Source organism: Mesoplodon mirus (assembly GCF_964341445.2).
Source record: "Mesoplodon mirus genome assembly, chromosome: 10".
Taxonomy (NCBI): domain Eukaryota; kingdom Metazoa; phylum Chordata; class Mammalia; order Artiodactyla; family Ziphiidae; genus Mesoplodon; species Mesoplodon mirus.
This window is the reverse complement of record NC_138986.1, coordinates 12826211-12842279: the sequence shown is the minus strand read 5'-3', so window position 1 is coordinate 12842279 and position 16069 is coordinate 12826211. Positions and strand designations below refer to the sequence as shown.

The 16069-nt window shown below is 38.0% G+C and overlaps 2 protein-coding genes across 4 annotated transcripts in view; one reads left to right on the top strand and one right to left on the bottom strand.

Moving 5' to 3' along the window:
* IPCEF1 (interaction protein for cytohesin exchange factors 1) overlaps positions 1-16069 on the bottom strand; it is a 74802-nt gene that overhangs the window by 15821 nt on the left and 42912 nt on the right. For all 3 annotated transcript variants that reach the window (XR_014295085.1, XM_082633362.1, XM_082633361.1), the window contains exon 7: positions 7300-7672. Coding sequence is in view for 2 of the 3 variants with exons in the window: in XM_082633362.1 (XP_082489488.1) it covers positions 7300-7672 (373 nt within the window). In the remaining variant the exon portion in view is untranslated. The remainder of the gene's footprint in view (positions 1-7299; positions 7673-16069) is intronic.
* The window catches only part of OPRM1 (opioid receptor mu 1), a gene marked incomplete at both ends in the record, with an annotated part of 169552 nt that overhangs the window by 111287 nt on the left and 42196 nt on the right, over positions 1-16069 (top strand). The gene's annotated exons all lie outside the window — the stretch shown is intronic.

Sequence of the window (16069 nt, the reverse complement as noted above, 5' to 3'; positions counted from 1 at the left end):
GGAGAGGAAATTCGTAAGCTGGTCAGCAACCTAAAACACAGACTGGATAATCAGATTCTCTGCTTGGGCATTTGAACTGGGCACCTGGGGATAATGAACCAGTTTGAATCTGGAGCAGAAGGCAAGAGTCGCTATCATGGTAGGCGGGTCCCTGTATACAGCAAAGGTATAAATGCATAGAAATGGAGAATTCAAAGTCGGGGTCTAAAAAAAAAAGATGGCAAGTAAAAGAAATTCTATAAGAGAAAAATCAGATTGAGAAAGTCAGAGAAAGCATCCAAGTATAAAGCAAGTGTTTTTACTTGTGTTCTTGTAACTCGGAAAAGAATTTCACTTTGGTTTCCCTCATTTTCCTATATTTGCTTTACCTTCTCTGCCTGTCAGTTACCTATTTTCTCTTGGATATTTGATGTTTCTGTTAAGCAAGGCAACTCAGTATGTTTGTACTGCATTATTGCTTTCATTGATAATAATAAACCTAGTCTATTGGGAGAAGTTTAGTGTTTGTTTTTCTTTTGTTTTATTATTACTGCCTCTGTGGCAGTGATTTTCAGAAATAATCTTAGCTTGAGCTCATTGCCTAAGATTCTAATAAGTAGCTTTACATTCTTAAAACAAAGATTCCAGTTGTTTTCAAAATGTATTCTTCCAATCATATGAGCACCCTGGATTAGGTGAAATATTTAATGCAGACATAAAATTTCTATATCTGCTCACACCCTAAGAAGACAAAAAACATTGGCATGCACATAAAAAGGTATTTGGTTAGGGTTTTTGTTTTTTGTGGGGTTTTTTGCCATACGCAGGCCTCTCACTGTTGAGGCCTCTCCCGTTGCGGAGCACAGGCTCCGGACGTGCAGGCTCAGCAGCCATGGCTCACGGGCCCAGCCGCTCCGTGGCATGTGGGATCTTCCTGGACCGGGGCACGCACCTGTGTCCCCTGCATCGGCAGGCGGACTCTCAACCACTGTGCCACCAGGGAAGCCCTGGTTAGGGGTTTTTTTTTGTTTTTCTTTTTAAAATATATTTATGAGGTGAAGTTTGAATAGGAAATAAATGGGGAAAAAAGCTTGAAACTGCCTAAAATCAAGTATACAAACCCAATGCACAGTAGGTAAATATGTCAACCTTGGCTCCATAACCTGCTGGATCGATCAACCACATGGATCAATGATGGGGACAAATGAGCACAAAATATAAAAACGGAAGAGTCAAAAGGAGGGGAAAGATATGAGGGGCACTTCATGCCAAGAGCAGTGAGGCAAGAGGAAGAAGAAGTTACCCCAGTACAATTTCACAAGCAGAAAATGAAGGTTTGGAGCAGATAAATGCCCTTACCTTTTCAAGATGGTGCTCTCTTGTCCTTATGTCTATGGTTATAATCTAGTGTGATCTACAATTACTTGCAAGATTTCCTTATTTTTGCCTTATAGGAAATCCTCAGTGTACACATTTAGAGTTACATATGTCAACATGGCCATTATATCCCTACTAATAAACCTTTTCCCAGGGAGTGATAAAAATTCTATACAGTTGAGATTATATTTCATGCCACAGGGGACTGAATGTTCTGGAAAACTAATGACTCATGCTTGATTCCTCTCTTTCCCTCACACGTTTGATCCCTTTATTAAGTTCATCCATCACATATCTTTGAATGTCCACTGTGTACTTGGGCAGTGCAGTTGAAAGACTAGGGATAGACTAAACCAGGCAACAATCCTTTATGAATCTTACATTCTTACATTGTATGTTTATAATATATCCCACATATGTGTATTTTTTCTGCTCCCCACCCCATTGCTACCATCATTTCATTGTTGGTCTATTTCGACAGCTACATTCCTAATATCCATTTTTCATACAGTGAAGTGATCTTTTAAAAATGTAAACCACACGAAAACATTCCTCAGCTTCACTTCCTCCAAAAATATCTCATTGCACTTAGAACAAAATCCAAATACCTTAAAGGACCCACGAGTTGCCACAGAAGCCAGCTGCTGTTGAATTCTCCAGTATCTTCCTATGCTGCCCCTACCCACTCTGCTCCAGCCATGCTGGATTTATTTCTGTTTCTTGAACCTCAAAATTTGTGCCAGTACTAGAGCATTTATACTCTACTTTCTCTCTGTCTGGGGCATTTTGCCAGCTATTGTTTATATGTGTAGGTTCCCTTGTGAAATTCAGGTCCCAGATCAAATATTGCCTCCTCATGGAGATCCTCCCCAACCAGTCATCTAAATAAAGGTCGTTCTTCCTACCTCCATTATTATATACCCTTACCTAATTTCCCTTATAGAACTGACTCACTACCAGAAATTATCCTGTTCTTCTATTTACCTGCTAATGGTCTCCAAACCCTGCCAAAACAGACACACGCGCCAGACTGTAAGTTCTATGCAAGAGGGCTATTGCCTTTGTTATCTTCAAAAAGCATCTCCAAATGCCAACAACTGAGCCATAAATATAGTACCTCCTCAAAACATATTTGTTAAACATTCACTGTTTGGTCAAAATTTCCATTCTTAATCTCATTCTCACCTCCTTCGTATATCCATACATAATAAACACAGCAAGCTAATTTTGGATTTGGATTCTTTAAAAACTCAGTAAGTAAACTATACTTACTAAATGTCAAGTGTCTAGATAGATACAGTAAAATTAAAAATTAAAATTTGGTTTTGGTTAGAGAAAAAAGGAAAGGACACAAATTACTAACATCAGAAATGAAAAAGAGGGATATCACTACAGATCCCATGGGACATTAAAAGGATAGTAAAAAAATACTATGAGCTATTCTGTGCCCACAAATTTAATAACCTAGCTGAAACAGACCAATTCTTTAAAAGAAACAAAATTCACACAAGAAGAAATAAATGATTTGAATAGGGTTATATTCAATCAATAATTGAAAAACCTTCTAATTGAATCAATAATTAATAACCTTCTAAAACAAAGCACCAGTCCCATATGGGTTCACTGATGAATTCTACCAAACATTTAAAGAAAAAATTATACCAATTCTCTACAATCTCTTTCAGAAGATAGAAGCAGAGGGAATACTTCCTGACTCATTCTATGAGGCCAGCATTACCTTAATCATCAAATCCAGACAAATACATTTCATTGCTGAAAACCAATATACCTCATGAACATAGATGCAAAATTCCTCAACAAAATATTAGCAAATTGAAGAATAAAAAAATTTTACACCATGACCGAGTGGGAATTATCCCAGATATGCAAGGCTGGCTCAACATTTGAAAATAAATTAATGTAGTTGATCACATCAATAGGCTTAAGAGGAAGAAGGAAAAAAATCACATGATAATATCAATAGACACAGAAAAAGCATTTAACAAAACCCAATACTCATTTGTGATTTAAAAAAAAAACTTCTCAGTAAACAAGGAATAAAAAGAAAATTCCTGGCGGCTTCCCTGGTGGTGCAGTGGTTAAGAATCCACCTGCCAATGCAGGAGACATGGGTTCAAGGCCTGGTCCAGGAAGATCCCACATGCTGCAGAGCAACTAAGCCCATGTGCCACAACTATTGAGCCTGCGCTCCAGAACCTTCGAGCCACAGCTACTGAAGCCCGTAGGCACCTGTGGTCTGCAACAAGAGAAGCCACCGCAATGAGAAGCCCGGCACCACAACAAAGAATAGCCCCTGCTCGCTGCAACTAGAGAAAGCCTGCGCACAGCAACGTGGACCCAACGTAGCCAAAAATAAAAAAATTAAGTAATTAATTTTTTAAAAAAAGAAAGAAAATTCCTCAACTCAATACAGAATATCTACAAAAAACCTACAGCTAACTTCATACTTAATGGTGAGAAACTAGAAGCTCTCCCACTAAGATCAGTAACAAGGCAAGGATGTCCCCTCCCACTACTCCTCTTCAACATTGTACTGAAAGTCCTAGCCAACACAATAACACAAGAAAAGGAAATAAGAGTATACAGATTGGGAAGGAAAAAATAAAACTATCTTTGTTCATATATGACATGAATTTGCATCTGGAAAAGGCAAAACTATTGAGAGAGTAAAAACTATCAGTGGTTGCTAGGCATTGGGGAAGGGAAGGATTAAAAGGTGGGGTATAGAGAATTTGTAGGACAGTGAAAATACTCTGTATGATACAGTATTAATGGATACACGTTGTTATACCTTTGTCTAAACCCACAGAATGTAGAACACTAAGAGTGAACCCTAAGTTAAACTACGGACTTTGGGTAATTATGATGTGTCACTGTAAGTTCATCAGTTTTAAAAAATATACTACTTTAGTGGGAGTCATCATTACACAGGCATGAGTCATGGGCCAAATAACCTTTCATTAAAGAAAGAAACGGTATAGAGTAAAACTGAGCTGAGGTGAATATTCCATTTAACCCCATTACACTTTGTGGAAAGACTCAGTGAAGAGTCTGAAGAGCTCTGGAACTCCCAATGTAGAAAGGCAATAGAATGCAATTAACACCCTGCATTGTTTAAATAGCTTACTTTGCAGGGGAAAAACGTCTAAAAAGGTTTAAAGTCGGTATAAAATTCTAGCAACCACAATTTTAATCACATACCAACTGTAAAATATTTCTCTCATTGTCTAAATAAAAAGAAGGCTATAATACATTCTGTCTGCTTGTTTCAGGGCTCAGTTATTAACCTTTAAGAATCTCTTCTAGGATAAAAGCCTCTTTCTCCAGCAAACACATCTTGAAACTGGGACTTAATCTAAAATCCTAACTCCTGTCATGGACCATGTCAAAACTTCAATCCCTATTATAAAAAATGCTGAACAATATTTCAAACACAGGAATTTTAGCACTTTTCTCTTTTTTTATCTGGCAGCTAAAAAGATAATAATTTTTAGAAGTCACAAAAATGAAATGCTACCTTCTTTTCCAACACACAAACACACATGTTTAAAAAAAAAAAGCACAGTACTCAATCTGATTACTCAACAGCACGTCATCGCAAACGCAAGCGAAAACTGGGTTGCTGTTTCCATAGCAATGACTTTATGTAGTTTAACTCTGCTGGGAATTTAACCAAATCCCCAGCAGCAGGAGAAAATCATCAGCAAAAATTTTGTAACATATGGCAAGTGCCAACAAATCAGTGAGGGGAAAAATAGTTTTATTTTCTCTTCCTTTCTACTCCAAGGAATACCTTTATGTCAAGCTGTTTGAAGAAGCATACAGATATTGTTGGTCACTCTGCACCTAACTCAAAATTTTAAAATACTTGGTTTCTTCCTTCTTAGATTAAAAGAGCTGTTGGTACTCAGCCAGGCTCTGCAGCACACTCGTGCCCAGAATGACATTAGACATGGACAAGAATTGCATGCACCTTCCCATGACTATCAGGTTACTCGTCCTAAAGGAAAACTCAATCGCAGTGTTATCTCTTGAGAACAAATGCAAATGAAATTTTATTCTCTATTTTGCTTTTGAGGCCATCCTCATCCCAGGGTGCTGTGTGTGTGTGTGTGCATGTGAGTGTATGTGTATTTGTGCATGATGAAACAAACATTTTAGTTCTACTAATGGCCCAATAATTAAAGCCAGAGTTTTTAGCAGGAAAATAATAGATATGGTCCTCTTCATTATTTTCCTTAGTTCCACCAGGCCTATATCTGGAAGGATCTTCTAAGTATCAAGTTAGAGGCCATCTAGTTCAAGGTACTTAAATTCCCTCTTCAGTATATCTTCATAAGAGAAAAAATTGTAATCGACATGCAATATGCAATTAATACCCAGTGAAAATGGTTGTCTCAGAATGAGTAAACACCTTCAATGACGAGGAACACATACTTTCTAAGGAGCCTATTCAATTTTGAACAGTTCTCAATGTTAAAAAGAAGTTTCTTATGCTGAACCTAAAATTATTTCCTTTTTACTTGCACCACTGGCTTCAAAATTTGCATCAATTTCATACTTCCACAGAGGTACAAATTAAGCCCAATATCTTCATATCAAAACACCTCACAAAGCTGAGGCCAGCTTGAGTCTACTGCCTTCCATTCTGTACAGTCCAATATTGATCCCCCTGCCCCTACCTCATTCACCTCTAAAAGTAGGTTATTTTGGCAATGACTTCATTTACTCCATTTTTTCTAATTGTAAAGTAGATAATTGGCCTAAATTAGGGGTATCAAACAAAAATGACATCAGAGGCCAGGCAGGTAACTCAACTTATGTTGAGTTGCCGTATGTAAAGCATCTTCACATAAGGTCACAGGGAGCAGTGACTATGGACACACGGGTCTGTAGTTGTAATTCTTGGCCTAAATTACTCTGATACTAAATATCAAATTAATAGGGTAACTATGAAAACTTGAGAACTTAAAGAAACTTTCCCTGATTAGGCTGGGGGAGAGGTGACAGCTGTCACCTACGTCATCAGGCCACCCTGACTGGCGATCATGGGAATTTAGCTAGTCAACTTCCCCTCAAAGGTACACTGAAAAAATACAAATCAATCTCATCATTCTCTCATTTTTCAGTATCTGCTATCAGGTAAACTTGTTTTACACTGGAATGAATAAGGCACAGACCATCAGGAAAGACCCATCATGACTGAAAACTAATCATTTTTTAAAAGTTAGTCTGAATAAAAGACAAGGACCAACAATCATGGAGTATTAAGAAAGCTCACACTCTTCATTTCTATACTCCAATAAACTCTTTCATTTGCTAAGACTTAACAAGCTTTTTTTCAAACACATAAGCTGTGCTCTCCTTTAGTTTTAAAGTTCTAATGCTGCCCCCCAAAGTGCACGTAGATTGTCTGTCTTCCTGTTCACCATGTAGGAAGGCCCCCCAGGAGCTGACCTGCTAGGACCCAGACCTCATCTGTGCTTATAGTCCAGGGAAGGTGGTAGCTCTGCGTATGTTTGGAACCATGGTGGTGATGTCATCTACAAAATGTCGATCTAATCACCACAAGCTCCAGAGCACAGCACATGGGACCAATCAAAACCAAACCAAAACAAAACAAAAAACTCAAGTTTTACCTCAGATTGGTGAAAAAGTATCATTCTTTTCTGAACACGTCTCATAGTTGTAAGCATGTGGTTGGTGACACTTACAGCGGGTAATAAATGGTCCTGAAGCTGGAGTTTTCTACATGTGATATCCTCTCCTCTACGGAAGTAGCCCCTGGACTTAGCCCCACTTGACCATTTAATTATTGAATCATTCGTGACTTTAAACATTCTTTTTACAATCGACGTTAGCATTCCACATCCACATACAAATATTCATTCTCGAAAAAGAGTAAATAGTTTCTTGGTTTACCTCTATCCGTCATCTCTGATCCAGCTGGCTTGTCTGGGACACAAAGATGATCTAGGTTGCTACTCAATGAAGAAGCGTCATCACTGGATAAAGAGTTCAAAATTCCACTTTCTGATGTGGCGAAGCTGGTTTCCAGGGCCCTGCGACCATTTGCCTCCGAGGGTGCAGGTGAGCGGGCCTGCACAGCGCATGTCACAGACTGTCCCACGTCTTCAGCGGCAGACAAACTGTCAACCACGTCCATCCAGGACCGTCCTTCTCTAGATATGGGGGAAGACAAACTGCTGGGTGTCTTTTTTATGTTTTCCATGGAAGAGAAAGAACGTGATATTTCATTCAATTTGGGTGAAGACGAAGATGCCTGCTGGGCAGCCTGTTTTTCACAAATAAAAGCAAAAGAGAATAAAATAAATCATGATTAAGTCAGTATTCTCTACTTTTCATTTTCATGGAAGGTACTCCAGCATTTCAAAAAGTTGCCAATAATAAAAGATTCAAAAGAAAAAGAGATGGTATTTATACTAGTATGACAGACACTATGATCCCATTTTCCAAAACCAATCTGTATAACTTTGAATTCACTACTCTAGGATCTGAAAAATCTCCATGTCATGAATTACCCTACTCTTCAATGCTCTCCAGATAACTAAAAGACTCCTTTGAGGAGTTCATTGGAACACTGAAGGACGCTCTGAGCAAAAAGTAGATTTCAATCTCTCACTGAACTCTTACCAATTGAGCAAAAAATCTTGACAAAGGTGATTAAGAGAGAGAAAACAAAAGCTGGAGCCAGACGGGAAGCAAAATAATATTAACTGAGTGGAAGACCAGTGATGTGGGTACAACACATACATTTACACCCTCAAATATGTGTCACAGTTCCTTAGCACATGACCAGTATAAGCTCATAACTGCAGAGTTAAGTGAAATAATGTTAACTCATTCACTCTTCAATAATTTTAAAATGTCAATAAACTTTCACCAAAGAAGATGGGAATACATATGCAGTCTCCTAATTCATTAAAGGGAAACCAAAAACTATGAGAAGTGGGTTGATGGTGTAGGATCTTCTGAAAGCAGCTCCTGACACACAATCCAAGGGTGAATGCCAATCCTTGGCAAAATTTTCACCAGTCCATGGAGAAAACATCAATGCAACATCACCAATGTCCTCTCTGAGGAAGGACTTCATTTATTCTGAGATTTTAACCTTGTTACATTTTGATGTTAAAATATATGCCTTCTTTTGGAAAATGGTAATGGTAGCTATTAGTTTTTGTCTTTTGGAGATTTTTTTTAATGTCCTCCATAGCAAAATAAAGATTTGGCAACTATATGTTGTTCCTCCCTTTTTAAATTTTATTGGTCAATAAAAATCCAAAAAATCTAAACACCAGTGCTCTAGGGGTCACCCTATATCTCCAATGGCGGATAAGACAGAGAAGGCTTTTTCTGGTTTGGTTTCATTATGTCATCCTATGAGATACTCCTGTCAATTTCAAGTATTCAGAACTCCAAGGAAGTGGAGGAACTGGTAGGAAGGAGATTGTTAGAGGGAAGAAGCCAAAGAGCAAAGTAGTCTCCTCTCCCCAAAACCTCAGCATCACTGCAACTAACTCGAGATAGTTGACTTTGTTCCAAATTAATATGTGCCCAAGAATTTTGCAGGTTCTAAGCTCTGAGTTCTGATGGAAAAAGTCAGTAAGTGTCCGATGAGTGCCTAGCTGGCTGCATGCTAGACATGGATTGCCAAATAAGCAATAAATCCACTTTTTAGTAGCATGACACTAAAACATCTAGTTAAGATACTAACTCAGCACACACATCTTCTTAATAATAATATATTTGGCACGACATGAAAACTTTCCTTTCAGGAATGTGTCAAAAAGCTTTCAAACCAGCTGCCTTCAATCACCCAGACCACTTAACTAGGAGATCCAGATCTGTAATTCACTAAATAAAACCCTAGCTACCCAGAGGAGGTAATGCACCCCCTACCAAACTGTCCAAATAAATGCCAAGACTTGTTTACTCGTTAGCAGGATCTATGGAATAAATGTTAACAAAAATACCCAGGCCCAGTCCTGACACAGTTCCCTATTGTGAGCTATTTTAGTAAAACTTGGCTTCACTGGGATCAGCTTCCTTTTCTGAAAAGAGACCAAACACGAGCTTTTCCTGTTTCTCCTGCTGATACTACTGTAATTTGATTACAGCAAAATGGGCTATTTGTGCAAAAAGCTGTTGCTGCAGCACTTTCCATAAGCCTTTTTAAACCTCAAAACTCTGCTTAAAAGACTGAGGAAAGACATATTCAATGAGCATCAGAAATTTCCGGGGAGTGTATTCCTGCTTGTGGTACTCCTCAAACACACAGCCAATGCTTCCAGTCCACTTTCTCTAGCACCACGTAGCATGTATAAAGTTGATTTTCAAACAGAGAAAAGAAGAGTGAGGGGCAGAAAAAGGAATAAGGAAAACAACCAGAGAGAAGAAAAAACAAAATGAGAAAAGGATGGTGTGTACCAGGTCAGAGGGAGTTTTCGTTAGAAGAGAGATTGACACAAATCAAAGGTTACCTGGAGTGCAGTTACAGAGGATCAATAGGGGAATGTGCTTTATAAACCCTGTGGTTTAATAAAGCTAAATCCTGCTTTATTATTTCTACTATTCTCTAACTCTTCATAGCCATAAGTCAAACAGAGAACCTTTAGCTCAGTGCCTTCTATGAACCATCCAAGTAACATACCCAGAAAACTCCCCACTGCAAATCACATGAAGGTAGAAAGGAGCGACAGTCTCTCCTCTCCAGCCCACCCCTGCTTGGCTCACACAACCCCATCCTTCAAGGGTCAGTTCAAGGGCCACCTCCTTCAGGAAGCCTTCTCCAGTGGCCTCAGGGCGAGGTAGGTATCTTTTCCCTGTGCTCCTGGGCTTACTTCTATCACACCAGGTAGAGTATCATTTTATCTGTCAACTAATACTGTAATTGCTGATGGATTTGTTCCTCTTTTTCGGTGAGTTACTTGAGAGCAGGCTGCTTTTAATCACTTTTGCATCTCCATTTTTTTGCATTTGTGCCTGATCTTAGTAAATTAATAAATTAATAGCTAGTTGGTAATAAATTAATGCTACAAAGACTGGTCTAGAAAACCAGCTATGTGAAGGCAAACAGCTCAGAGCAGTTCAGTCTCTTACTCAGGAGCACCCTGAAATTCTCTGTAAAGTTGCTATGGATGATTTATCCTAATCCTGGGATCCAGGGGTGACCATTACTGATTGCAGTGCAAATACTCCCACAAAGTATTCTCAGAATCTCAAATAAAATTATTTTATTTATTAGACATTAATAATGTATGTTGTTTCATTTATTTCAGAACACTTGGGCTTCAAATTTTTATTTCTTTAATGAGAAAATGAAAGACATTAAAAAAATCTTAGTTTTAATGAGGAGAGTATGTACATGATTAAATAAAAAAATCAATATTGCTTTTCTCCATTTTCTGTATAAGAGATTTTTATTCATTGAAGAAGCTTAGTTCAAAAGCTGATTAGCTCTAAAATTCTTTTCTTTGAATTGTTTTTAAAACACAAGTTTAACATGGGGAAAAAAGAGTTGAAAATGGCCACCAAAAGCCTATAATTAGAAAGGAGTGAGTCAGCATATAAATCTTAAGCAACATTAGTCAAAGTATATGAAAAAGTAAAAGAAAATACAGGAATAACTTAAGACTAAACAAAATACAACCAAATGAGAAAAAAAGGAAAGTACACAGCTATTATTTCCTTCCATTGGCCATATTAATGAAAACAAACTAACCAATTGCTGTTAAGCCCTAGGAGGTATTGTGTTTATAATTCTACCATATGCTAGTAGAAACATTATTCTAAAAACCCGAAGACTTTGTATGGTATACTGCCCCCTCTGTCACTGGTCTTCTGCATGACCTTGGGCAATGAGCTGCAGACGGTCCATTCCTCACTCCAATCTTTAGTATCCAAATGGCCTTGGAGAAACCACTTTACTTCCAGGTCCTAGCTTACTGACTTCCTGCCTCTACCATTACCCACCCCCTCCCTACCCCAGTCCATCCACCAAACAATAGCTAGAGCATTTCTAAAGCAGAAAATGCATCATAGTATTGTCCTGCTGAAAATCCTCCAGTAACTGTCCATCATGAGTAGAATATCCATAGTCATCATTATAGCCAAGACAACTCACATGGACCCCTCCCTACCTCTCCAGCAACATCTCCTTCAACCTCCCTTTCCCTCTCCTTTCCAACCACATGGTCTTCTTGCTGTTCCTTGAGCATGTCTCTGGTTCCTTCTGCCTGAAAAGCTCACTGTGGATGTGGGGTTGGCTGACTCCTTCCCATCACTTTGGTCTCAAATCAAATGTCACCTCCTTAGCAGGCTCTTCCCTGACAGTCGTAAGCAAAGCAACATCTTCCCCAACCTCAACCCCAGCCACTCCCTAGAACACTGCCCCAGTTAATGCTTCTTCATAGCATTTATCAGTCCTTGAGACTGTTTGAATTACAAATTATTGTGACTTTTCTTCAACTTAGAACTTAAGATGCTCCAAGGAAGAGGCTGTCCAGCTCAGTTCAGCATCCCCTTCTTTGAAAAATATCTGGCACGTGGTTGATACAGAAAAACAAATTTGTCAGTGGTTTGTCTGCCTGACTTAGATGATCAAAAAGAGCAAATGAGAGAACATAAAAGATATTCATAATAAAAGGTGAACTTAAGCTTGCAAAGGTTACTTAAGATAGTTCTATTTACTTCTCTGGCACTTGACTTCTTCATTTGTAAAAGATGAGACTTATGAGTCGAATGAAGTCATCCTTCTCAAAGCCAAGTGAAATCATTAGACAAGTGTAAAGTAACTTTCTAATTCAGATGGGGGAATATTTGTATAGCTACAGATCTGTGGAGGAAGTGGATGAAGTCACAATCATCACCCACTCGCCCATTTATCAATCCATTAAATAAATATTTAATTAGGTTCAAATATGTGTTAGACAAGGTCATAGATGTTGCAGGTAAAGAAAAAGATATTGGACACTGCCTCTAACCTTAAGAATTTAATAATTAGATAAATAAACCAGATACACAAAATCTATAATTCAAGGCAGAGACTAACACCATGAAAAAAGTATCCCAGAAAATGCACTACAGAAATATAAAGAGTTTAGAAGAAGGAAAGATCCTCCTGTCTCAGAGGACCAGGGAAGGTTTAATGAAAGAAGTCACATTTAAACCAGTCTTGAAAGATATTTAGAAGGCGGAATTGGGGTGAGAGTGAATGGTTCCTGCAAGTGCAGAAACTTTGTAAATATAGGAACAGGAGCAGGAAAGTCTGGAAAGCTTTGGGGAAATAGGGGGCAGTTTATTGGGCTGCTGAAAAAGGAGGAATCAGCAACAAGACTGTCATGGCAGTTAGAAGTAAACCCAAGGTCCTGAAATACCAAGCCAATGAATTGAGAATTAATTTGATAAGCAATGAGGATTCACAGAAAGGTCTTTTGTTGTTGAATCAATTTATCAGAACTGCACATGAGGAAGACTAATTTGGAAGTGTTTTTTTTAAGAGGAGAGAGAGATTAGAGACAAAAAAAAAAAAAAAAAAGAGGCTGGTATTTCAAAATAGCCTGGGCAAGAGCTAGTGCAAACCCCAACTAGGGCAGGGGTAAACAACATGGAGGCCCGGGAGAGGTTGCGGGACAGCCCCTCTGCCTTGTGACTGACGGCCAGAAGATGAACTGTTAAAACAAGAGGCGAAATGTAAAATCTAATTTTAGAAAAATCTTAAAGTCAGTTAAGTGCTCAACCATAGAACTTAAGAAAATGTTTTGCATCTTGAGGACAGAGGGTGAATTTTTTTTCTACCTTTTCTTTGTAAGTATATGTACTCACTAACAACTTTTCATCCAACTATCTCACTTGAAAGCATTTCTATTATTTTATCATAGTACACGTATCAAAAGATCATGTCTTTTAGTAAACAACTGTGCAAGAGCCATCCTACTAAGATTAAGTTTGAATTTCTAAAATTGATTTTACCCCTTTTTGTGTTTAATCTTTGACCTCTGGCCAATGGGCCAGAGTACACAGGGTTTTTTTCCCATCCTTTGGATATAAAGGAATTGTATTTCTGAAAAAGCATCAAAATATAAGGACTATCATGTTAAAATAATCTGCATGAGCTGCTTAAAACTGGGATATTTATCGTCTCTCATATCTGATCCACCTGTAGGTCTGCCTTCCAACTACGTTCAAAATCCAACCATTCCATTTCTCAACTATGACCTCATCCCAGTCATCACGTTCACTACACTAGATTACTGCACACTCCCCCTTAGACTTCTTTGCTTCTATACTTTCCCCCTATGACACAGGGTCTTTCCCCACAGCAGCATGAGTGGCCCTTTTAAAATAGAGATTAGTCACATCACTCTTCTGCTCAAAACTTCCAAAGGCAAAGGAACTCAAAACATCAAAGTCCTTAATGGTCCACAGGCCCCATACATATGGACACAATTACCCTCCAACCTCATTTCCTGCAACTCTCACCTTGGTTCACCCTATTCCAGCCATACTGGCCTCTTTGCATTGCCATCTATGCACCAAGGACATCTGGACTCTAACTGCTCCCTTTGCTTGGAAAACACCTTCCCTGAATATCCACCTGGCTGACTCTTACACCACCTTTCAAGAGTTTTGCTCAGATCTCAACTCTCACTCAGGCCAATCCTGGTTCGTCTATTCATTCTCACAAACTGTCCTGACCCCCTCAGCTCCACTTCTTCTACTGACCTAGCAGATAACTTACTTATGTTGATTGTTTATTTTCAGTCTCCCTCCATCAGAAGTTTGGCTACATGAAGAAATGAATCTTTGTTCATTTACTGTTGTGTCCCAAGTACTATTTAGAATAGTAGCTCTCAATAAATATTTGTTAAATGAATGAATAAGCATATAAGCACAGCTCAAGTTTTTTTTAAAAGCAAGAACTTGGGAAAGGTTTGGGTGTTTTTGGTTTTTGTTTTGTTGTGTTTTGTTTTCTTGCCTAGGCTTATATAGCTCAGTCATGGCTAGCCTATGCCAGATTGAGCCAAAACAATAAGCTGCTTCATGCTCTGGATAAAAGTTACCATGATTTTTAAAATTTCATCTGTTTAGATAAAAAGCTTAAGTGTTATTTTAACCAAGTGTCTGGCATGTCTGTTTTTCAGAAACAAGAGGAAACAAAAACAAAATCTGCCTGGGAAATACACGAGCAGGAGCAACATACTCTGTTTCTAAGGAAAATAAAATCTAACTGTTCAACATTTATCTGTTTCTAATACATTTCTTCAGAAAAAATAATGTTAGCCTTAGTGGTCTTCAAAAAAATGCTTAACTTCTTAGAACTTTAAGGAATAACATTTGATTGACGTTTAGAATGACATTCTAAAGAATACTCCCACTTCAATGACCTAACCTACTGGTCTCACATCCATCCCTTCATTTATTTGCTTTGAAACAAGCATTCTCTGGGCTCCTACTCTAACATTATGTAAGACTATCATTGTATAATGCAATTGAGCCATGATCCTTCATCTAAGAAGACAACTTTGTTGCTTTTACTTTCATCCAGTAGAGTTCTAGATGCCTGACAATGCTCTTTGTAATCTGTGATATAGTTTGCCATTATAAAACTGAAAATCACAGTATTTTAGAACAAAACTAAATCATATGAGACAGACAAAAATGGAGAGACACAGAGAAACAGAGATGAAGGCAAAAAGAAACTAAACAGAAATACAGGCGTCTCTATTAAACCAGCAAGGCACATCTATTTCATTTTTTCTAAATGCAGAAACTGATTTTAAAAGAGGAGATAGACTATTTCAAGGGAAAACTATATTAAGAGAGGTTATATTGTAAATATAGTTCAAAAATTGGTCGACGTTTTACCAAAGTTTAATTTTATTTATGTCTTGCTTAACTTTGGCTAATCCTATTTAATAGATTTTTAATAAATATTCATTCAATAAATATTTATTTCTGGTCTCAGCTGCTAGCCAAATAAATTAGAAAAGTGGCCACAATTCCCCACTGACAGCAGATAAAAACAGTAGAAGTCATTATTTAAATGATATTAACACCTTAAACCCAGGAACTGGCAAATAAAGATTGAAAACCTTATCACACAAAACAGAAAACTCTGGCAGAAGAGGTCTGGTAAGCGAAGGAGTTGCAGTAACCTATTAGAACTTATAGTTGTTCGGGTCCATGGATGAGCAAGTGTCACAGTAGAATGGAAAGAGCATATGCTATAAAGCTAGACAGACCGAGGTTCCCATCTCAGGTGCTCCATTTACTGGGGGTATGACCAGGTCATTCTACCTCTCTGAACCTCTGTTTCCTAATCCATGAAATGAGATAGTAATATCTATGTCCTCATGACCTGGGAATAGGAAACAATATGTAAGCCAGAAACAAAGACACCAACCACAACGGAAGTGATGGATAAACCTGACACACAGAAATCAAGAGCATCTGTCAACAAAAAGAAACAGAGTTTAAAAAATATAAAAGCCACAGACTGGGAAAGAAGATCTGCCTCATTTTTAACTGACAAAGGACTAATGTACAGATTAATAAAGAAATCCTATAAATCCAAAATAACAGTAGTAAGACAGCTACAAATGTACAAAAGACTTGAGATGCTTAACAGAACAGAAAATCCAAATATCAAAAAAAAACATGAAAAGATGCT